We start from the raw sequence: 22776 nt of genomic DNA on the forward strand, positions 1-22776 counted from the left end.
GGTTGACCCTGTTTCTCTGGCTAATCCTGGTCCCCTGTGGATGGTTTCTGTGACAGACTTCTAAGTCTCAGCAAATTTATGGTACCCAGGTCGGAGCACTTTAGGGACTTCCGTAGGGTGGGGCTTTGTGGGGAGATCTCTGGCTTGGCCTCTTCTGACCTTCCTCTCACTCACCTCCCACAGGTGACTTATCATACAGCCTCATTAGACTGGGATTTGCCCCCCTAGTAGCCAGAGTGACAAAACTCCTGGAGCCTGAGAACCATATGCAGTGCCCACTGTGAAAACTCCTACGCCCTTGCCCTGCCAAACCGCGGGTGTGCGGGCTGTCTCCCATATTGGTCCAGTGTCATATTTCTACCTTATGAAAGATTGACAGATTCACAGATCCACTACCCAAGCAGGAAAAGAGGTACTGAGTCTCCTGTTCCTTGGCATACCTGGCACCTCTCAAATGGTGCTCTTGGAGGACCCTTTCCTGTGGCATTGATGTCAACTCCAGTGGCTGACTTTGATTCTATTTCCCTTCCTCTCCTCCCTCCCTAGTCCTCTGTTTATATAGCATGGGGTGGAGCGGGGAAGCATTGGGGCAATAGAACCAGTCCAGTCACCTCTCACTAAGCCCTAGAGGTGATTTGGTCCCCAATGAATCTGCAGCTCTCTTTAGAACGCGAGGTTGCTTCATCCTAGCTTTAAATATGAGGCATTAGGAAAAGTCCCTCCCAGATTCCTATCACCACCACCTGCTGCAAGAGCCAACCAACGTGTTTCTTGTGTTGTCTGCGGCTTAGGAAGCCTCTGTCCAAGCCGGGCTCCAGGACACAAAGGTCACGGGACTGGGAGGCACTTGCGGAGGAAAGCACATCTCTTATTTCACTAAGGGAGGAAAACCAAACCAAACCACCGAGGCACCCTTCACCAGGGTCTGTGCAGACCCCCACGGGCAGATGTGACAGCAGAAGCAGAACTGAGGCCTGGGGAAAAGCAGAAGTGGTTAAAGACACATACCAACGGGATGGGGTGCCACAGGGGAATGGAAAAGTGAGAGCTCGGAAGATGATAGAAGATGAAGGAGACAGAAATCGGTGGGAGAAAAGACAATGGAGGAGAGAGGCGAAAAGACCAGTGGCTGGGGTTAGAGGGAAAGGGCTATAGCCCGCCCCATCAGAGCATAGTGGGAAGGGAAGAGCAGCTGGTGATGAGAATAAGGGCCCAGGGTTACCATTTGCCAGCTGGTGCAGGTGGGCAAATCTGTCCCCTCCCCCACCAGGCAGTGTTCTGAAGTTAGAGATGGGGGAGGGGGAGTGGAGGGGAGATGGGGGAGGGGGAGTGGAGAGGAGATGGGGGATGGGGAGTGGAGGGAAGATGGGGAGGGGGAGTGGAGGGGAGATGGGGGAGGGAGAGTGGAGGGGAGATGGGGGAGGGGGAGTGGAGAGGAGATGGGGGAGGGGAGATGGGGGAGGGGAGTGGAGGGGAGATAGGGAGGGGAGTGGAGGGACGATGGGGAGGGGGAGTAGAGGGGAGAGGGGGATGGGGAGGGGAGTGGAAGGGAGATGGGGGAAGGGTAGAACACACCCCTCCAGGTGCAGGGGGTACCACTTTTTTTGTTTCCTTTTTATGGGTGCCTTATATAATAGCGTGACTCATTGTTACTTATTCACACATGCGCACAGCCTAACCATATAATTTGGTCAGTTTCATTTCCCAGGGGGACTGAGCACCATTGGAGGTTGTTCCTTCTGTTCTTGGACAAGAAGTGAGGATGAGTGGTAGAACCTTTCTAAGGCTACTTTGATGGCCTCACTAGCACTTGTGTAGAATGAATCTCACCAAGGCCATTTGAAGTCCAAATCTCCCAGTGGAGAAGTCTGGAAAATTTCACCCCACTCCCAATACCCAGCCCTCTTTTGTAAAGGACACATCAGGTAAAGCCTGACCCAGCAGAATAGAGTCTATCAAATCAAGAGACTCTATGAATCTTTTCATTAAGCAGTTCCCAGCCCAGGACTTTAGCCACTGGCAAGGGTGGGCACCTGGTCACTGTGGAAGATGAATAACCACTCCTTGATCTGAGGGGTCCTGTCTAATTTATGTGTGCCCCTACCCGGTCCCATCACCAGGGCCCAATCCAAACCATTCATTTGTGAAAAGCAAAGATATGAAACTAACTCTGTGCCAACTGTTGGGACAAGATAGTTCCAAGGGGCATAGCTGGTGCATCCAGGACCTTAGGACCTGGGAGGGACAACTGAATATTTTAACCTGAGAAGGACGTTGTGGTGGCCAGGAGCAGAGCAGGGCAGAGAGTGGAAGAAAGAACCACAATCCATGAAGAGGATTAAACCATGAAGCTAAAGGTCAGAACAGTAGGGATGCTTAGAGACATCTTGTGCTTGGCAGTTCAAAAAGTGACCCACAGACAGCAGTATCTCCTGGATTCTTGTAAGAACGCAGAATCTCAAGCTCCATCCCAGACCTGCTGATGCAGATTTTGCATTTTAACAAGATCCTTAGGTGATTTTTTTTTGGTAAGTTAAAGTTTGAGAAGCACCCATCTAATCCAAGGTTTTAAAATGACACGAATGTTCCAGCAGAGGGCAGTGCTGCGGAGCTTGTCAGAACAAGCAGAGGAACAGTGTGAAGCTTTTCGTCCTAAGCCATCAGAGAGGCAGTTCATGGTTAAGAATTGGGGGCAAATGCTGGAGTATTATCCTCTTTGCATAAGGACAAGTGGCTCGAGTTCACTAAGAGTGAACCTGCTCACCCACTTAGGTTTTCTTTTTTTTGTTTGTAGTGCTTAGGATAGAGCCCAAGACCTCACATTTGCCAGGCGTGTACTGTACCACTGAGTGACCCCTGTACTCTAACCCACTACGTTTTGATATATGGAAACAGCTGAGGAACTGGGAATGCAGACCATCAGGCTTGATCCTTGCATCAAAACTTCTAAAGAAGGGAGTGGTCTTGGCCTAAAGCACTGGTGTCCTTTAGACTTTGAGGCAAATCCAGGCTTGTGGGTGTGCAACCTGTGCAGCCACACACAGCCACATGCTCAGAGGGGTACTGTGCTTGAGCAGGTGCTCTGCTGACACCATCTGGAGATTCTAAATATTTGTGCCTTTCAACTGTGTTTTTAAGTGAAATCCATTGAGAGGAGATATATGAAATATGCATGTTCCCAACTGTTGTCCCACTCATAGGATAGCATGCATGTTTTTCCCTGAGCACAGCGTCCTAGTGGACCTGCAATAGTGGGACGTCAACGAAACTCAAAGAGAGTTCGAAATAAAAGTCACCAGCTTCCCTTGGTGGTCGGGGGAATGTGTCTGCCATCAAGAAGTAAACTAAAAGCTGGGTGTGGTAATCCAAGTGACTTGGGAGGCTATGACAGGAGAATCTCAAGTTCAAAGCCAGACTCATGGACTTGGTGAAGCCTTAAACAACTCAGCAAGACCCTGTCTCAAAATAAAACAAAAAGGGCTGGGGATGTGACTCAGTAGTTGTCAAGAGCCATCTGGGGACTATGCATGAGGATCTTTCAGCATTGGAGCCATTGGTGGAGGGTAGATCTGGCATTTGGTAACTTATAGCAGCAATTAATTAAGATCGCCCTGAACTTAATAGCTCTGCTCAAAAAGATCCCGCAAGCTTCAGAGATGGGGTGACCTGCTGTAGCCTCTCAGAGATGGAGGTAGCCTGCCAAGAAGCCAATCAACCAATCAACCTGTTGACTGCAAGACATCATGAAGCAAGACTCCACTCCTGGGACCTTACCCCTGCCTTGGATGTGCCCCCGACATAAACCACAAGAGCCATTTTTGAGTTGTTCAGCTCCAGTTCCTGTGTGGGCTGGACCTATCAGGCGCTTTGCATTTAAAACTCTTTCTGACTTTGTCTTTTATTTCTTCACTAATTATTTCAGATTTTACTTTCTCAGGTGGCTTATGCCTGCCTGAACAGGAAAAATTACCCTGCTGAGGTGCTCGATACCTCGCAACAAGTGGTTAAGTGTCCCAGTATTCAATCCCTGGTACAAAACAAAAAGTAGAAAACTACAGTTAAGTTAGGGTTTGTTTGCTTTTTTATTTTGCCATAATAAGAATTGAACCCAGGGATGCTCGACTACTGAGCTACCTCCCTAATTCCGCCCCCCTGTTTTTGGAAACAGGATCTCCCTAAGTTGCCTAGGTTGGCCTTGAACTTGTGCTACTCTTGCCGAGTTGCTGGGATTCATAGGCCACCATGTCCAGCCTTAAATTAGATTTTTGTAGCATTTGCACTCCTCTGGTAAGAACAAGATACAAATGCACGTACATGTTCAAAATATGAATTGAGTAATTTTAATGATTCCACATTAAAATTAAATGTTCTTGTATTTGTGTTAAGACATATCACATATCATAGACCATTCATGATGATTTAAAATTTAAATTTTCATTTCACTTTGACCAACATTAAATAACAAATAAAAATAACATCTCAAGCAGAAAGAGAAACTGAGGAAGAAAGGAAAATATTCATGTTTTACTAACTTTTTCATTTCTATTTATTTTTTCAGTATTGGGATTGAACTGAGGGGTGCTTTACCACTGAGCCACATCCCCATCCCTTTGTATTTTTTTATTTTGAGACAGAGTTTCACTGAGTTGATCGGGGTTGGCCTCAAACTTGCAATTCTCCTGCCTCAGCCTCTGTAGTCACTGGGATTAGAAGCATGCATCATCACACCTGCCGAAAGTGCTTTTATTCCGTTCCTCTGTGTGTATGCATGAGCACATATATGTGCACATGTGTCTACATGTTTTCCCAAGAAAACCTCCTCTTCCACTGACAAAAGTGAGGGGAAAACAGAGGGTGCTATTTCCAGAAAGAAGCCTAAGAAAGTCCAGTTGGAGAACGCATGCAGGCTGATGTGAGTTGAGATTGGGGTCGGGGGGACCATAAGGGGGCTGAGAGAAAAGCTGTGTTTTAGGAAGCCAGGCCCAGACTTTCATATCTTGCAAATGCAATGCAGACCAAGTAGTCGCTTTCCAAGCAATGGCTCACACCCAGGCTCCTTGCATTACAGGACTCCATTTCCCAGGCTCCCTGCATTACAGGACTCCATTTCCCAGGCTCCCTCACTTCCTGTCACATCAATTCTTCTCACTTGCTAGTGGCCAAAACCAGTCATGTGACCCCAGCTAGCTGCAAAGGGAGCCGGAAGAAGGAGATTTTCTGCTGACCTCAAGGGGAAATGAAAGGGTTTGGTGAACACCACAGAAGAGATGGGGTGTGGAGGGGAGGGCATCTTTGCAGCCAGTAAAAGAGAGGGGAGGCCAGTCTGGTATAAGAAGTGGTGGGCAGTTCCCTGAAAGGAAAGGACATCCTTGGCTGACCTCCCAGCTCCAGGTCTGTGAGGAGTCTTAGAGGAGAATATAAAGCAAAAATCTTAGGAGATATGCAGTAGTGGACCTGGAGAGTCCTTCCTGCTTATAATGGAAGACCTTGATTAAAAACATTGTGGGGATTTGATGCTTTCAACAGGGCAAAGTGGTGCACACCTGGAATCCCAGTGACTTGGGAGGCCCACGAAGGAGAATTGCAAGTTTGAGGACGGCCTGGGAAAGTTAGTGAAACCCTGTCTCAAAATTTAAGAAGTAAATAAATAAAAGAGGCTGGGGGCAGAGCTGAGTGGTAGAATGGCCCTCGGGTTCAATGCCCAGTACACAAAAATAGTTTCATTTGATCCTATGATACAACTAAGATTTGAAACGTTGTTCACACTGCTACAATGGTGACAAAAGAAGGGAAGAACTCAGATCACTCTCCATGAGCAGGCTGGAGACAGGGAACCCCAGGAATCTTGGCATGGATGTTGGAATAAAGATCAGAAGTAGTACGATTTAACTCTCAACTGTGCTGACACATAGACACCTTGTTGTCACTCTTCTTTTGTGTGTCCTCTTTCCAGTCTGCCCAGGCTGGTGGAACCAGCACTATTAGATTTGGAACAACTTCAGGAATTTAAATGGTCAAACCGAATGTTTATTTAAACCGTAAGAAAATGTTCGTAGGGTTGAGGATGTAGTTCTGTGGTAGAGCACTTGCCTACCGTATGCAAGGCCCTGGATTCAATCACCAGCACCACAAAAAATATATATATAAATAAGTAAAAACAACAAAATAAAAACATCACAGTATGATCATGTTGTTTTTGTGGAAAGAATGAATATGTATGTATCCATGGATGTGTGTTGAAAAACAATTATGAAATATAACATGAAATATTTCCCAGACATATAAAAAAATTCATTGAGAATCTTCAAAGATGCTTCAGCAAAAATACTTTGTCTCATCCCATGTAACAGAGCTCCTGTCCTGGTTGAGAACATGGTTGCTGATGAAGGTAAGATCCAATGGCCTTGAAGTTTCACTCTTAAATTATTAGAAGAGTTCATAGTGAGTAAGTAGGAAGCCAGCAGCAGTGGGTACCATGACCATCCACCAACTTATGATCCAAGTTACTTCAGAGGATCTGGCTGAAAGAGCAAAGAAACCCCAAACATTAAGGTGTCTTGGTTAATGCGTTGAGAAGGGGCAGGAGCACTAGGACATTGGCATGGAAAGTATAAATCAAAGAAAAAAGTTTCCTCCCTACATCTAATCTCAGTGTGCCTGGGGCATCCTCTTCCTCTCAAGAGTTCAATCCCTCCAGATGTAAAGTGTAAAGCATACAGAAATCCCTTAGATATCACTAACAGCTGAATCCTGTGCTTGAAGTTTCCCTTGGCATAATGGGGCTGGAAAAGGCTGAGCCCATATACTTGACAGCAAAGAGATTGGACAGAATTTCAGGCCTAGACAGGTGACGCTGTAATGCTAGGCACAGCTGACTTCGGGGAAGGCTTTGTTCCTCCACCCCAGTAACCATCTGTGCAAAAAGATGGAAGGAAAAAGGAAAGGGAGGGTTAGGGTCGTGGTTCAGTGGTAAGGCGCTTGCCTAGCACACGTGAGGAACTGGGTTTGATCATCAGCACCACCTAAAAATGAAAATAATAAAGACATTGGGTCCATCTACAACTAAAAATATTTTTAAAAAAGGAAAGGAAGAAGGATTTAAAAAGAAGGGAAAGAAAGGAAGGAGAAATCATAAGAGGAGATGAATAGAAAAATAGGAAAATGAGGTTAGGAGTACTTTCTAGGGTAATTTGGATGGCTAAAAAGGGACAAAACTGATTTAGTGCTGATTTAGCCCTTCCCCCCCCAATGGGCACATGATTACTGTTATCCCTCTGCAAATGAGCAGCCACCCCACTCTGTAAGGGACAGGACTGTGCCTCTTTCTTTTTTGGATCTCCACAGGTGGTATTGATATGAAAGTGGTGTTGAGCCTGCCCAGCCAAATTGTGATCTCATGGTCAGACAGCGACCTGTCACACTGGGTCTGGGGTGGCAGAAGAGCAGGGCATATTAGGACAGGTTAAAAAGACATGTCCAGTTAGCTGGAAATAAGAAAGAAGAGCGGTCAGGTCCCATAGCCCACCTGTGAGAACAGAGTAATCAGTGGAGGGGAAGACTGAGCCCAGGAAGATCACAAAAACATGAATGGATTATCATTCCTATCTTTAGGAAGGACACAACTTGTCTGGGGATGTAGCTCAGTTGGTAGAGTGCTCGCCTAGCTTCCCCAAGGCCCTGGGTTCCATCCCCAGCACCACTATCACCACCAAAAAAAAAAAAAAAAAAGGCATAACTTGGAGAAGCTAAGTAATTCGTTAATAGCTGAGGACTACAGGTGAACATCAGCACCACAGGTATGAGTTATTCTGGAAGAACATGTATACAGGGGCTCAGGGATATCACTTTAGAGGCATGGAGGGTAGGGGACCCAGAGTGCTGGAGACTGTGATCTTATTGTCTCCAGAATTGAAGGGAATGAACCCCATTCAGCCACTTTTCATTGAGGACTCATCAATCATGATGTGAGGTCGGTTATATGCGTTGTCTTATTCCTTATCACATCATGAGGCGAGAACAATGATTTTATCTTCAAGAAAGACACGACTTGGGGGAAGCTAAGTAATTTGTTTATAGCTAGTAAACGGTAGTGTCAGGATTGACCTCAAGCGTGACCGACTCTAAAACCTCCAAGCTCAGCTGTCCCTGGATAACCCCTGGGGAGGCCTGAGCTACAGCCAGGAGCGATACTCCAGAGTGGGTCCTCTCCAGAGACACAGAGGAATCGGAAACATAAAACTCAGAGTTTGCATTTCTGTCTTCATCCAGGAACCCAAACCGGGCAGAGTCTCCACCTAAGGGTGAGGCTCTCAGTCCTGTTGGAGAGCCCCTCTCCTGCCCACCTCCCTTTCCTTCTTGCCTTGAAGCTTTGGGCTCTTGCTCGACAAAGCCTGGACAGCTTTCCATCTGTCTTCCCCGCTCACCCTTATGTTTCAGTCTGTCCTACAATTAGCCGGGCTTCAGACTGTGGATCATGAGAGTGGAGCGGGATGGGGAGCATCAGAGATCTTATGCTAAATACCCTTGGCATCCAAGGATGTTGAGCTTCACAAAAGTGAGGTGAAGGAACTGAGAGGTGGAGGCAGACTCCGGAGTAGAACCCAAGTCTCCCAGACACCTCCGGGGTTCTCTACCACATTCTGTGCCGGAGGGCTGAGCAGATCCCTCACCTTCTCTCATGAAAAAGACAGCTGGTCACCCTGTGCCCATCTCAGCTCCTGGGGACATCATTTCTTACCTAAAGTACAGGGCGGAATGAAGTAGACCGTATCGTTCTTGCTGCTTACAGGATTGCTGGCTTTGCAGGTGTAAAACCTGGACTGGTTTTGTGGATTAACAGAGACCTCGAGCACCTTTTTCTGGAACTCATTTGGAAAGGGCCCCGAGTCCCCATACCAAGCATAGCTGGCTGACTCGTCCTGTATCGCACATGACAAGTTCAGGTAACAATTGCCGTTTACTTCTTCTGCCTTCTCAATTTCTATGACGGGCCCAGGAACAGGGTCTGAAAATGAGGAGGATATTACGGGACAATGAATTGAGGCTTTTTCTTCTTTTTTTTTTTTTTTTCCTTTTTTTACAGCAACGGTTTAGCCAACCATACACAGTACAAGGGGAACCCGGGAGGGCTGGTGAGGGCCACAGGAGAAAAGCAGTGGAGAAGAGGGTCCTACAGAGGGAGCCAGTGAGCAGCTTGGACCTCTGGAGGCTTCAGGGGCTACTACTTCCTGAGTTCTTCTGGCTCCAGCAGGGGGAGCCAGAGTCCATCACATGCAGTCAGGATCAAGTGGGGTGATGTCCCAGACAAAATACCCAGAGAGATCAGCTGGGGTGAGACCTGGGATCCCAACTGTCCCAGATGTTCAGCCTGGTACCCCCATTTTTTTGTGTGTGAGACTGGAATATTGAACTCAGGGTCTCTCTACCACTGAGCTACATACCCCCACCTCTTGTTATTTATTTATTTATTTAAAATTTTGGGCTAGGGTCTCTTTAGGTTGCTGAGGCTGGCCTTGAACTTGTGATCCTCCTGCCTCAGCCTCCCAAGTTGCTGGAATTATAGAGGGGGTGCCAACCATGCACTTTGGGCCCAATCATCTGTCCTTCCAAAATTCTCCAGTTCAGACTTTGGGAGCGTCCTGAGGTAAGGGATACCAACCAGCGTGTGACTTGACACAACCACCCAGGGGAAATTCCATCCGTGTGGCCTCTAGCAGAGCTACAGAGAACTTTCTGTAACCCCCAGCATGTGTCAGTGGTGTTTGGTCTATAAACTCTGATCTCAAGTGTCTAGTATAGTGTTTGCCACACGGCAGGGTGGGATAGGTGGATGGATGAAGAGATGGACGGATGGATGGATGAAGCGGTTATGAGACAAAAAACAAAACACTAGCTTTGAAGCAAGGCCAGCCTGGGTCCTGGACGTGACTCTGGTGGGGTGACACTGAGTAATGGAGTCCACTCCCTTGAGCTCATCTGTAAAATGACTCAACCTCACCACCAGTGTCAGCGAGAACACGTGCCATGGTCCATGGAGAAGTGCTTTCCACAGCCTGTGAGAATCGCACACATGCTGAAGGTCCTATCACTATCACTCTGCTGTCTTGCTGCCAGATGCGGTGAGAGGTAATCCCTGCATCTGGTCCTGCAGAATCAGTGTAGGTCAGACCCCATAGGATTAAAATGTGGCAGAGAATTTACCCGACCAGAGCTTGTCTCTGGGTTGTATGTGTGAGGACAATATAGGAACTACCAGTTTGGCCCCCTGCGCTCAAATTTCAGCTCCTCCTCAGAGCCCTCCTGGGTTGCAGGACTTCCCCTACAGGCTACACTGAGCAATCTGTATACCGCGCGTTTACACCATTTCCTGTGTTCTAGCCTCCCCACTCAGACTCCTTCCTCATTTCCTCCCACAGACAGCACAGCCCTGGGCAGCCAGGGTGGTCTGGATCCACCCGCTGTGAGTGATCATGGACGCCTGGGCTGAACGGAAAGATGACTCTTTTTGCTAATCACACCCTGGGGAATCTCACCTTCAGACACAGAGTGTGCTGGAGCTAAACCATTTGTGATTTCGTAGGAACTCTGGAAATTTGCAATTTCTTCATTTTTGAAAAACTTTAGTTACTTGGAATCAGCTGAGTGTGGGATGGAGGGGGGATGTTTACATCACAAAAATTACAGAGTTTGGTAAACGGTACATACAGGGGCCTTTAATTTTTGTTTATTCTGTGTCCTTGACTGGACAAAACACCATGGTAAGAGACTTTCCCCTCCCAAGGACCTGCTGAATTTTCAAGCCATATGAGATGGAGGAAGTGAATGAGAGGGGAATGTGGCCTCTTAGACCAGGGGGAACCACTGGGCTGGTGGGACGTGAATATATACAACACTCCTCATCTGCACTATGTCAGCAGTAAAAAGTTTTTTTAAAAATTTCTCATTATCCATTTTGATCCTTATAACACTCTAAAAGGATAATATAACTGTCATCATAATACGATGAGGAGCCAAGGCTCTGTATGAATATCCCCTTGGATATGGGTGAGGCCCCTCTTCTGCAATAATGGCCCACTCCACGCCATGGACGCCCCCTGAGAACCACATTTCTACATCAGATACACAGACACATAGATCAAAAACACAGACCCAAATCAAGCTGGATAAATCAGCTTTTCTCTCATTAAATTTACTGAGAATTTAAACCCAGGGTTAAAAAAAAAAAAAAAAAAAAAGTCTAAACTTTGATAAGTCAGGTTAATGGCAGGAATCCATAGGCACAGCCATAGACTCCTGAACGTGGGGAATCTGGGCTGACACTGTTCTCAGTCTTCCTCCTCTTCTGTCCTACTTGACTCAGTTACACTGCTTGAATTACTTTAAATAGATCTGGTTTCTTAAAAATAACTTCTCCTTTCTTAAGGGACAGAGAATTGGTTTCTGTAACTTACCATGAAAAGGATCTTACCTAATATGGGCACAGAGATATTAAGATAATTTTCCAAAGTCACACAGCTAGTAACTGACCTGAGATTATTTTTGTTTTGATGGACACGTAAGTATATATATATATATATATATATATATATATATATATATATATATATATTATGGGGGTACAGTATGATAATTTGATACCTGTGTGAAATATGTAATGATCAAAGCAGATAATTAGCATCCATATTCTCAAATACTGGTTATTTCTATATGTTTGGGAAACTTTGAACTCTAGTTATTTTGAAATATTTCATAAGATGTTGTAGACTCTAGTTACCCTACTTAGCTGTATGATGCTAGGACTCATTCCTCTTATTTAACAATATTTTGGCATTTATTATCAACGTCTCTGTATCTCTTCTCTCCCTGCCCTTTCTAACTTCTAAGGACCACTTTTCCACTGTTTCTTTTTTTTTTCTTTTTTCTTCCTTGTGTGTGTGTGTGTGTGCGCGCACTGGGGATCAAACCCAGGGCATCACACATGCTAGGCAAGCGCTCCACCACTGAGCTGAACCCCCAGCCCTCTATCATCTGCTTCTATGAGATCAACACCCCCTGCCTTCCAGTGCTGGGGACCAAACCCAAGGGCGATTTACGTCCCAGGTAACATTCCTAGCCCTTTTTATTTTTTTTGTTTTGAGAAAGTGTCTCACTGTGTTGCCCAGACTGGCCTTGAATTTGTGATCCTACTGCCTCAGGGTCCCAAGTTGCTGGGATTACAGGCATGTGCCACCATACCAAGATGAGTGAGAGCATGTGGTATTTCTCTTTCTGTGCCTGGCTTATTTCACTTAACTAGAGTTTGAATCCAGATCTGTCTCAGTTCTTATTGTCCATACACTGGTTGGCTTGGAACTGTAAGTGGAAGTTTTTGTTATACTCATTCTGATAGGTAAGAGACTCTCCATAATATTCCTGTTCTGTCCTTCAGCTCTTGTATCTTTTTACATGGGTCTGATGAAGTCCAAGTTCAGAGATATAAATTAAGACGAGTTCAGAACAGATTGGGGTGGATTATAGGAAAAGGTGAAGGAAATTGGAAATAACCTACTGTTTTCTTTCTCTTAGGTTCACTTCAGATTTTTTTTTTAATTTTTGGGGTACCAGGGATTGAACCCAGAAGCACTTTACCACTGAGCTCTGTCCCCAGTCCTTTTTATTTTTAATTTTTAGATTTTTGAGACAAGATCAAAGTGGCTTAGCATCTCACTAAACTGCTGAGGCTGGCTTTGAACTTGTGATCCCCTCCTGTCTCAGCCTCCTGAGTCACTGGGATTACAGGTGTGTGCCACCATGCCAGGCTCAGATGAGGTTTTAAATGTCCTATGGCCACCAATTTTAGGGCTTGCTGGCTCAGGCTTACCCCCAAGTAGAAATGGCTCTGGGAGGACATGAATTCAGCCTTCCCTGAGGTTTTTTCTTCTCTTTGTCCCACTGGAAAGTGTCACCATGACTCTCAGAAGTCTCCCTGTGGTTTACACGGAGGCCCTGGAATAGGAACTCGCCCCGGTTCCCACAACTCACCAAATACCTGCAGGGGTATCTTCCATTCCTGCTCTTTGCCATCGTCATTCGACACTCTTAAGATGTAGGTACTGCTGTCCTCTTTCTGCACTTGATGGATGTGCAGATGCGCGGGACGTTGAGGATCCAGGCGGATTCTGGGCTTCAGTGGAGACTTGTAGTAGGTAGGAGAGGACGACGACGACACATACCATTCTACAATCTTTTGTTGGGGGTTGTAAAACCAAATTAGTTGCTTGTAGTTACCCAGTGAATCTTCGGGGACTTGCAGACTTACATTGCTGCCAGAGACCACCGTCTTTCCAGGCATTGAAGGATCTGCCAATGAAAACCAGAGACCCACCTTGGAGGAAGCAGTACCCCCCAGTGGCCCAGGCTTTCTCTTGGGCTGGTGGACCAGGGAAGAAGGAAGGGATTTCTGCTTGGGGATAATGAGTAAGATTTTTGTCAAAGGTACTCGACCCAGAATCAGGAATCCAGTGGCAGTTGCGGCTTGAGATGCTGAGTTGGCCTTGGGTCTCTCCCTTCCTTTCATACCAGTAAATTTTCAAATAAATTGATGAAAATCACATCCCTTCTTTGGGTTTGGGTTTCGTGTCAGTTCAATCTAGTTCAATAAGCATTATGTTCGTCTCTGGAGGTGTAGACATAAGCAATACATGTTTCTATCCTGAAAGATTTAACACCCTTCAGGATAGACCCCCAAACCAATTATCCTGATGTGTAAATATCTTTGGATACGACAACAAAGATACATACAAAGTGTTAGGGAATCTGCCCCTGTCCAGGGAGTAGGGGTAGAGGATGGAGGAAATCCTAGGGAAGTCTCTTTTGGAGAAGATGACCACAAGGATGAGTCAAAGAATGTTTAAAAGGCAATATTTGTCGAGTACCCTGTATTGGGCACTGTTTGAGGCATTTGGGATCCATCAATGAATTAAACAGCAAAGATCCTTAAGCTAGCATTAGAACAAGCAATAAATATGATAACTAAATGCATTATATAGTATATGGTAGGTGGTAGTAGTTTTTCTAACAAAAGAGGAACCTAGAATAGAGTAAGGGGAGCTCTGAGTACTAGTAGAGTTTGGGGGGAGATGTCATTTACTAGATGATGAGTAGGTCACATCTGAGCAGAGACTTAAAGAAGGAGAGAGAAAACCAGGCAGACATCTGGGGTAAGAGTAAAATAGGAAGAGGGAAGAGCTACAGCCAAGGCCCTGTGGTGGTGGTGGTGGTAGTGGTGATGGTGGTGATGGGGTGTCTGCCATATTTAAACAACAGCAAGGAGGTCAGAATAGAAGGCACAGAATGAGCCAGGGGAATGGGTGTTGAGACAGTCACAGGGAAAGTTGGGATTGGGGAGAGTGGATAAAGATATTTTCATTTCATTGATAATATTTTGCTCTGTTTTTTTTTTTTTTAAATTCCCTGTAAAAGTGGCTTATATATCCTATGGCATTTAATTTATTTTGAAGTAAGTTATTAGATGGTAAGAAAGTGGAGACCATTTATGCCTACTATAGTTGACAACATTTGGATGGAGGCAGAATTACTATGAAAGGGATGAAACTGAAGCTTTGGGGTCTCTTGTATGGCCTTAGAGGGGCCCTAATAGTGTATTCATGTCTTAATAAACAGAAATAATTGGACCACTCCCTGTTTCCAGTCTTTTTTCGTCACATTTCTACTTGTGCTGGGTGGTGTCGTGCTTGTAGCTGTTTGGAATCTGGCTAAGGGGAACTGGAACTGGGGGATGTTTTGTCTGAACTCCTGGGGTGTATTTGTGTGGTTCAGACTGTTCTGTGCAAGGTCACTGCCAGCTACGCTGATGAAGGAAGAAGTGGCACAGAGGAACATTGCTGCTGGGCCCTGCCCTGCTTCCTGTACCAGGCCAGCTGGCAGACCATAGAAGGGAAGTAGAGGAAAGACAAGGTTTGACATGATCAATAGCCAGAGCTATTCTGTGGCAAAATGTTATAGAAACATGAAGTCACTTAACTAATTAAAATTATAATGCCATTTTTCTGGCTTTTTGTGACTTATGACATATTTGTCCATTTTTAAAAATTTGTCGTTTGTTGGAATTTATTTATTTTTTTCATTCAAACTGAATTGGTTTTTGTTCCCAAATGTATTTACAGTTTTGTTAATATTTTTTTTTTCACAAGGATACTCCAGATTATGTAAGACTTAGGTGCTACAGGAGGAAGAAAAGACGATAACTAGAGGGTGGAAGGTGAAGGGAGGTCTGAAAAAAGAGGAATGAAAATTATGTATATGGAGTCTGGGAAAGAGCTGCAAAGCAGCCTGGGAAAGAGCTGCAAAGCAGTCTGGGAAAGAGTTGCAAAAACAAATATTAAAGGTAGAAAAAAGGAGGAACACTTCCTACATCATTCTGTTATCCTACACCATCACACAGACACTTAGTCATCTCATTCAACAACGTATATACCTAGCTGTTCACTTCCCACATGTCTGTCATTTCCAAAAATATCTTCTTCAGCCACTAAAAGATAAAAATATCTGTGTCCCAGGGCTTTTAAGATCCATTCATCCTTCCAACTATCCAACTGTCAATTCATCAGACATTCATTGGATGCCTACGCTGTCCTGGTACCTAGGCACACACTCCTAGGCATTCATTCCCACAGTGCTTCTGATTGGTCCAGTCCTCTGACAGAATTGATTCAGTCCAAGCAATAGTCATTGCACAACCACAGTGTGCCTGGCGCTGTGCTCTGATATCAGCAATGCAGATGGAGGTTCTGGCCTCTTACACCATACAGTCTAAAAAGACATTCTCTCAAGGATTTTTAAATCACTAGACATGTCTTCCAGACTCTCATTATTGCCCTCCATGGAAAAAATTCCCACTCCCCACCCTCATTGAGAACTGCTGGCTTAGATCATCTTTGTCAAACTCTACAAGAAGTCTCAGACATATGCTCAGGAGATGGAATGTTTCAAGGTCTGACATCGTGACAAATAGTCAGCATTCATTTCAATATGTCATGAGTGCTGAGATGCAAACATGTGTGGGATGTTGCATCTTCCGTCTCTCCGTGGCTAACAGTTCTAGAAAGGCTGACTTAGTGATTGGCTGTGACTTCTTACTGAGAAATAAGAAACTGGTAATTGGTGATTGAATTCTTCCTTTGCCTTCCTAACAATTTTGTCTTGTAGATGGTAGGTGAAGCAATCTTAAAGGAAAGAAGAAAAATAAATCCTACTATTCTGATGGAATGGAAACAGAATAAAGCAGTTGGTGATGTGTCTGGATGCTTAGGATGAAAGTTATAATGTTGACCTGCATCTTTTAGTAGCAACAGAAGCAGCTCCTGACTGTGCCCAACCCCTGCTTCTGGTCTGTAGGGAAGTAGAATTATAAGAGGCTAAACTGTGGAACCAACCTAGACGTCCTTCAGTATATAGATGAATGAATAAAAAAAATGTGGCATATATAGACAATGGAATTTTACTCAGCAATAAAAGAGAATAAAATCATGGCATTTGCAGGTAAATGGATGGAGGTGGAGCAGATAATGTTAAGTGAAGTTAGCCAATCCCCCCAAAACCAAATGTCAAATGTTTTCTCTGATATAAGGAGGCTGATCCATAATCGGGTACGGAGAGGGAGCACGGGAGGAATAGAGGAACTCTAGATAGGGCAGAGGGATGGGAGGGGAAGGGAGGGAGCAGGGGTTTAGAAAGGATGGTGGAATGTGATGGACATCATTATCCAAAGTACAGGTATGAAGACACGAATTGGTGTGAACATACTTTGTATACAACCAGAGATATGAAAAATCATGCTCTATATGTGTAATATGAATTGTAATGCATTCCACTGTCATATATAAATAAAAAATAATAAAGAAAAAAGAAGCCTTAATCTTGTAACAGAAAAACCACCCAGGAAAGAGAAGGGGGTGCTAAACAGCAAGTTTTAATTACTCTAGATACAAGTCTTGTGTGTCTAGTGAAACTTTAAGGAAGAAAAAAAAAAAGAGGTGAATCATAAAGATATTGATGTGGCATTACCTGGAGCTCTCTAGTGATATCAGATATTTAAAAATTCTTTCAAACCCTTTTAGGAAGCAAGTTGTCAATGGCTATCAAGACCCTAGATTTGTGACTTGGGTGACAAAATAATCAGGCTGCTATTTCCTGAGAGAGGTGATATAATGAGTTTAATGGGTATTATTGCAATGGAATCTAAAGGTAAGGAAGGAGAAATCAGAGAAATGAGCAATTCTTTGAAGACATTTCTGTGTGAAAGGGAAGGATAATATAGAGCATTGAGTAAAGGGCACTGCATGGAAGGTAAGATCATTTTTTTTTTGTTTTGCTTTATAGGAAAGGAAATGCCTTGAGCTGAGACAGTCATGGGATAAAGCCAGTGGAGGGAGAGGCCTGAAGGAAAAGGAGGGGACAGATAGGTCCATGAGAGAGTTTCTGGTCTCTCATGGACCAGAGCAGCCACAGAGAAATTTTAAGCAGAAGAGTGAAATAAACAGTCAGTTTAGAAAATGAATACCAATGACAGTAAGTAGAATAATCTAGAAAGAATGGAGTCAAAGGGAAGTCAAGACAGATGGTCATTGTGGTATTGGTTATAAAAGAAAATGAATGGCTGGCAATTGGGATGATGGAATGGGACCTATTGAAGAGGTATTTTTGAAGGTGGAACTAATAGAATTAATTCATTGGATGTGAGAAGCAAGGGAAAGAAAGGTATTGAGAATAACTCCCAGAATTCTGGCTCAAGCAACCAAAGGCAAGAGCTTCTCAGGGCTCAGCACAACATGGAAGGCACAGATCTTGTTTGGGGAGTGGGGAGACCTTATCCTCTGAGGGAAAAGGGAGGAAAGAAGATAGTCGAGAAGTTTCCAGTTTGGAAATGGTGGACAGAAAGCTCAAGGGTTTTCTGCCTAATAATCTCTAAGCCACTTCCTCCTCCAGCAAAGAGGCAAGTTCTTTGCTGGGAGGCACCAGACAGAGGTCAGATACTTTGAAGATGGGGGCGAAAGTTTGAAGTGGCCACTGTGGGAAATAAGAGAGAGACTTGATCAGGGCCAGCAGGACGAGTCTGAAAGCCCAGCTCAGCTGAAAGAAGGACTCCTAACTTGCTCCATCTCCTTCTGTCCATCCACCTCTGCAGACACAGTAGGTGCGTCACTTATTCACTGTTCCCTTATCTAATAACTACAGAGTGAGCACTCACTACAGGCCGACCTCCCGGCACATATAATAGGTGGATATAGCTCTTTCCCTTAGGACCTTCCACTCCAGGGAAAAGAGGGAATGAGATGATTCTATCATTGCTGAGAAGAGTTAGGATGAGGAAAATGCAGGCCTCTAAGGAGCACATAAAAGGAAACACATCACTGGAGTTTCGGGGTCAGGAACGACTTCTGTAGAAGTGAATTAACATCAACAGGATTAAGCCAGGGAAAGATAAGGGCCTGCAATAGTAGGTGTTCCAACCAGAGGGGGAAAGGAAAAAAAAAAAAGTCTCAAATGCTTAAAGACCACAAAAGCAAGACTCATTTAAAGAGTTGACTAGGTGAGGGCAGGAGGCAGCTTTATTATGAGGTGTGAGTTTTACACTCAAGAGTTTCTGCTTTCTCATGGACTAGAGCAGCCACAGAGAAGTTTAAGCAGAAGAGTGAAATAAACAGTCAGTTTAGAAAATGAATATCAATGACCGTGTGTAGAATAAGCTAGAAAGAATGAAGTCAAAAGGAAGTCAAGATAAGTGGTCATTGTGGTATTGGTTATAAAAGAAAATGAATGGCTGGCAATTGGGATGATGGGATGGGACCTATTGAAGAGGTATTTTTGAAGATGGAACTAATAGAATTAATTCATTGGATGTGAGAAGCAAAGGAAAGAAAGGTATTGAGAATAACTCCTAGAATTCTGGCTCGAGCAACCAAAGGCAAGGAATGGTGGAAGAGCAGTAAGTTTGATTATAGCAGTTTTTTTTAAAAGTCTAATTTTTTTTTTTTACACTCCTCCCATCTATAGACAGGGTTCGCATTCTCTCTCTCTGAGCCTGGATTGGCTTTGATAACTGCATCAATGAACTGAATATAGAACTCTGACTTGCAAAACTAGATTACAAAAGACCATGCAGTCAGGTGCAGTGGCGCATGCCTTTAATCTCAGTAACCTGGGAGGCTGAGGCAGGAGGATTGCAAGTTCGAGACCAGTCTCAGCAATTTAGCGAGTCCTTGTTTCAAAATATACATGTAGCTCAGTGGTAAAGCTCCCCTGGATTCAATCTTCATACAACTAAAAGAAAAAAAAAGAATGAGAGAGAGAGAGAGAGAGAGAGAGAGAGAGAGAGACCATGTAGTGTTTGCCTGTTTCTCTTGGAACACACTCCAGGTGGCTTCAGCTGGGTGGTGACAGGCACCTCTTCATTCACCAATCATGTGAATGAAGATGCCTTTGAGGTGCCCCTAAGACAACCAGGATCTTTCTGCAAATATATGAGAGGTCATATGTGAGAAGTGCTGAGCACAGTTTGCCCATAGATTTGTGGACAAAATAAATAATTGTGATTTTCTTATTTTTATTTTTTGCAATATTGGGGATTAAACCTAGGGTGCTTTGCCAATGAGCTACACCCCCAGCCTCTTTTATTTTTTATTTTGAGACAGGTCTCACTAAGTTATTGAGGCTGGCCTCTGGTTGCTTGAGCCAGAATTCTAGGAGTTATTCTCAATACCTTTCTTTCCCTTGCTTCTCACATCCAATAAATGAATTCTATTCAAACTGCGTGTGTGTCACAATTGCAGTTTCACTTTTTCCCCCCACACTAAACTACATCTTCAGCTCTTTTATTTTGAGACAGAATCTTACTACGTTGCCTAGGCTGACCTCTAACTTGTGATCCTCCTGCCTCAGCCTCTTGGTAGCTGAGGTTACAGGTAGGAACCACCAATCCTGGCTGTAATTTCACATTCTTTATTTTATTTGATCTTGATAGCGACCTCTCAAAGAAATGGGAAGCATGCTATTATACCCATTATAGAGTTGAAGAAGCTGAGGCTGAAGCTTTATATCTTACAGAAAAATCCCATAGCATAGAACCCAGATGGAACATAGTTTTTCCAATTTCTATTATAGTGCGGTTTGTACTGCATCTTGCTAAGAGCTGTGGGAAGGAAAAAAATGTCCTCCAGCAGTGGAGGATACTCTGAATCAGAGAGCTTGCCTTGAAATTAGAGAGCTGAGAAACTCAATCTGAGGAGATCTGAGAGTGCTTCTCAGAGTTTTCCATAAAATCACTCCTCACTAGAAGAAGAAAACTACTTACTTCCTCTGGAATATAGAGATGTACAGTCTAAAAGGAAGTTCTTTTAAGCAATTCATTCATTTATTGAACAATTATTTATTGAGCACTTGCTATATTCCAGTCACTGTGCCAAGTTCAACAGCATTAACACCGAACATGATTCCTATCTTCATGAAGCTCAAGAAAAGAGAACCAAACAAGCAATTCACAAACCATAATCTGGAATCTAAGGTTTTCAGGAAGAAATCATATGAAAATGGAAGCCAAAAGGGCAGGAAGAGAAGAGGGTGCAGAGAATTCTAGGTTGAACAAAAAGCTCAGAGCTAAAAGGGAAGACAACTTTTTTAAAGGCATACAGAAAGATTAAGGTCAGCCTGAGTGTGTTTAATAGGACTAAAGTCAGAGAGTCGGGATCAGATGATCATCCGTAGGCATATTCTATACGCAAAAGGATTTAGACTCATTGGCCTTTATCAAGATTCCCTGGGCTTAATCTCAGGAAAGCCTAATCATATGGACACGGTTTGGAAGTTAGATCTGTGTGTCCTTGGAGAATTTCTTAATTTCTTTGAAATATAGCGTTCTCGTCTGGAAAATGTAGAGAATAATCATCACCTACAAACTTCTTACGGAAACTAAATGGAATAACATTAAAAATGCCTACTGTAATGCCTGACACTCAGTAAGTATTCGATGTTCGTTTTAATTACTCTAAGTTAGGGAAATGTATGATGCTAACCTAATCAAAACCAATGCTCTCCGTTTGTTAGGAAGTGACAATTGCTATAACAAAAAGAGAAAACTTAGAGAGGAAGCCAAATAGGCAAATGGGGTATAAGAGACTGGATCCAAGGCCCTCGGTGTGGGGGGATGTCTGCCATATTTAAACACAGCAGGGAGGCCAGGGTGGGTGGCGTGGAGTCAACAAAGGGAATGGATACCAGGAGGGAGACACAGTCAGAGAGGCCTGGGCCTGGCAGACACAAAGGTGTGTATGTAGACCCCGAGGTAAGAGAGAGGGCACCTCTTTCAAGACAAACAGCAAAATTAAATTTAGAGATTAAGAAAATCTCCGAAAGTCACAGACTGGGATCTAAACCTGGATGGCCAGGAAGGGCCTGAAGGAACATGATTAGAATCCTGATAAAGATCGATGTGTGGAAATTCCTTTGGGAAATTAGAATCAGAGGTCGTCTGTACATTCGGGCCAAAGGAGAATAAATGGCCAGGAAGAAGGTCCAACATGGAAAAGTCAGACAATGTCTAACGGTCAGGGTGTGTTTAACCAAAGAGAGTTCTGAAACACTCCAGTTCTCCTGGTAGTGTGGATCCCAGCAGTTGGATTAATACTTCATAACAGTCCTCACTCCAGAGCCCATGCCAGTGTCCGACGCACTGAGTCAGCCCCAAGGGGTCCATATAATTACAAAAGGCCCTGAATATAGTATGTCCCTAGGTTTACAGAGAGAGTCATGAGAACCAGGCCAGATCCAAAAGATTGCCCCCACATCCCCCCTGCCCAGACAGCCCTGTATGAGGGACTGACTAGATTTTCTCCAGGTATTACTAACTCTTCTTCCAAAAAGTTGCATACCTTCCTAATTTTAGGATGCTTGCTGAACTTCTCCACGCTGTTCATTGTTCTCATTTTTATGCATAATGGTGAGCACTAAAAACCTTTAAGTGAAAACAGCAGCAGCAACAACAACAACAACAACAACAACAAAAAAAAAAAACCCTGAGATGCTAATGGGTGAAATAGCCAGAAAGACAGAAGCTTAACTCCTTCTTTGTGGCCCGGGAATTCCAACACTAGAGGAAGAAAGATGATCTGGAAGTGGTCACTGGGGAAATGAAAAGCAGCCTTGACCCTGAGCACACGAGGTGGTGAGCTTCAGCAGTCCTGACTCTTGTACGGCTTCCCGTGGCCTCAGGTCCTATTTTGGAATGACACCTAAGGCAAAGAGATGGAGCCTGATTCTCCAAAGCTAAGGAAGTCTCCCCAAACTTCTACGGGTACAGGAACGCCTGTTGCCTCAAAGACCAGACCCCCACTTGCAGGGCTGAGCCGCGTCCCGTCTCTCCTTTCCCGTCTGACCATGCTTTTGGTGCAGAGTCACAGGCAGTTGGTGGAAAGTACCTTGCATACTGGTCACCAGAGGAGACAACAGCAGTAACAGTCCTGGAGCCGGCCACCAGTTCCATCGCCGGGAGCGCACAGTACTTTCCATGGATTTGCAGGATTGCTGGAGACAGCCAAGAGCTGGGCTAGAAAGAGACCAAAGGTAGAAAGGCAACTCAAAAAGAAGCAAGGTTAGAGGAAAATACCCAATGAACTTTTCTCCACACCCAGTACACTTGCGGCAGAGGAGGGGCGGAAAGAAGAACAGGAAGTTTATGAGGTTTTTCATTTGAAAGCACCATGGCAACAGAATAAAAATTTTTAA

The 22776-nt window shown here is 44.4% G+C and overlaps 1 protein-coding gene across 1 annotated transcript; it reads right to left on the reverse strand.

Annotated features, from left to right (window-relative positions):
• Nucleotides 1–4489: 4489 nt before the first annotated feature.
• Nucleotides 4490–22673, reverse strand: Cd48 (CD48 molecule). Its single transcript, XM_076861709.1, has 4 exons — nt 22470–22673; nt 13021–13338; nt 8738–9004; nt 4490–6521 (listed from the first exon to the last, which is right to left on the reverse strand). The coding sequence occupies exons 1-4, from the start codon at nt 22558–22560 to the stop codon at nt 6427–6429; spliced, it is 771 nt and encodes a 256-aa protein (XP_076717824.1). The 5' UTR covers nt 22561–22673; the 3' UTR covers nt 4490–6426.
• Nucleotides 22674–22776: the final 103 nt, after the last annotated feature.

This window comes from Callospermophilus lateralis, chromosome 7 (genome assembly GCF_048772815.1).
Source record: "Callospermophilus lateralis isolate mCalLat2 chromosome 7, mCalLat2.hap1, whole genome shotgun sequence".
Lineage (NCBI taxonomy): Eukaryota > Metazoa > Chordata > Mammalia > Rodentia > Sciuridae > Callospermophilus > Callospermophilus lateralis.

Excerpts from the sequence above, each read along its gene's own strand:
- Cd48 (XM_076861709.1), bottom strand. The coding sequence starts at position 22,560 with ATGGAAAGTACTGTGCGCTCCCGGCGATGGAACTGGTGGCCGGCTCCA. Across the intron at positions 13,339-22,469 it reads TCTGGTGACCAGTATGCAAG|ATCCTTCAATGCCTGGAAAG; the intron begins GTACTTTCCACC and ends TTTCATTGGCAG. Across the intron at positions 9,005-13,020 it reads GATACCCCTGCAGGTATTTG|ACCCTGTTCCTGGGCCCGTC; the intron begins GTGAGTTGTGGG and ends CCTCATTTTCAG.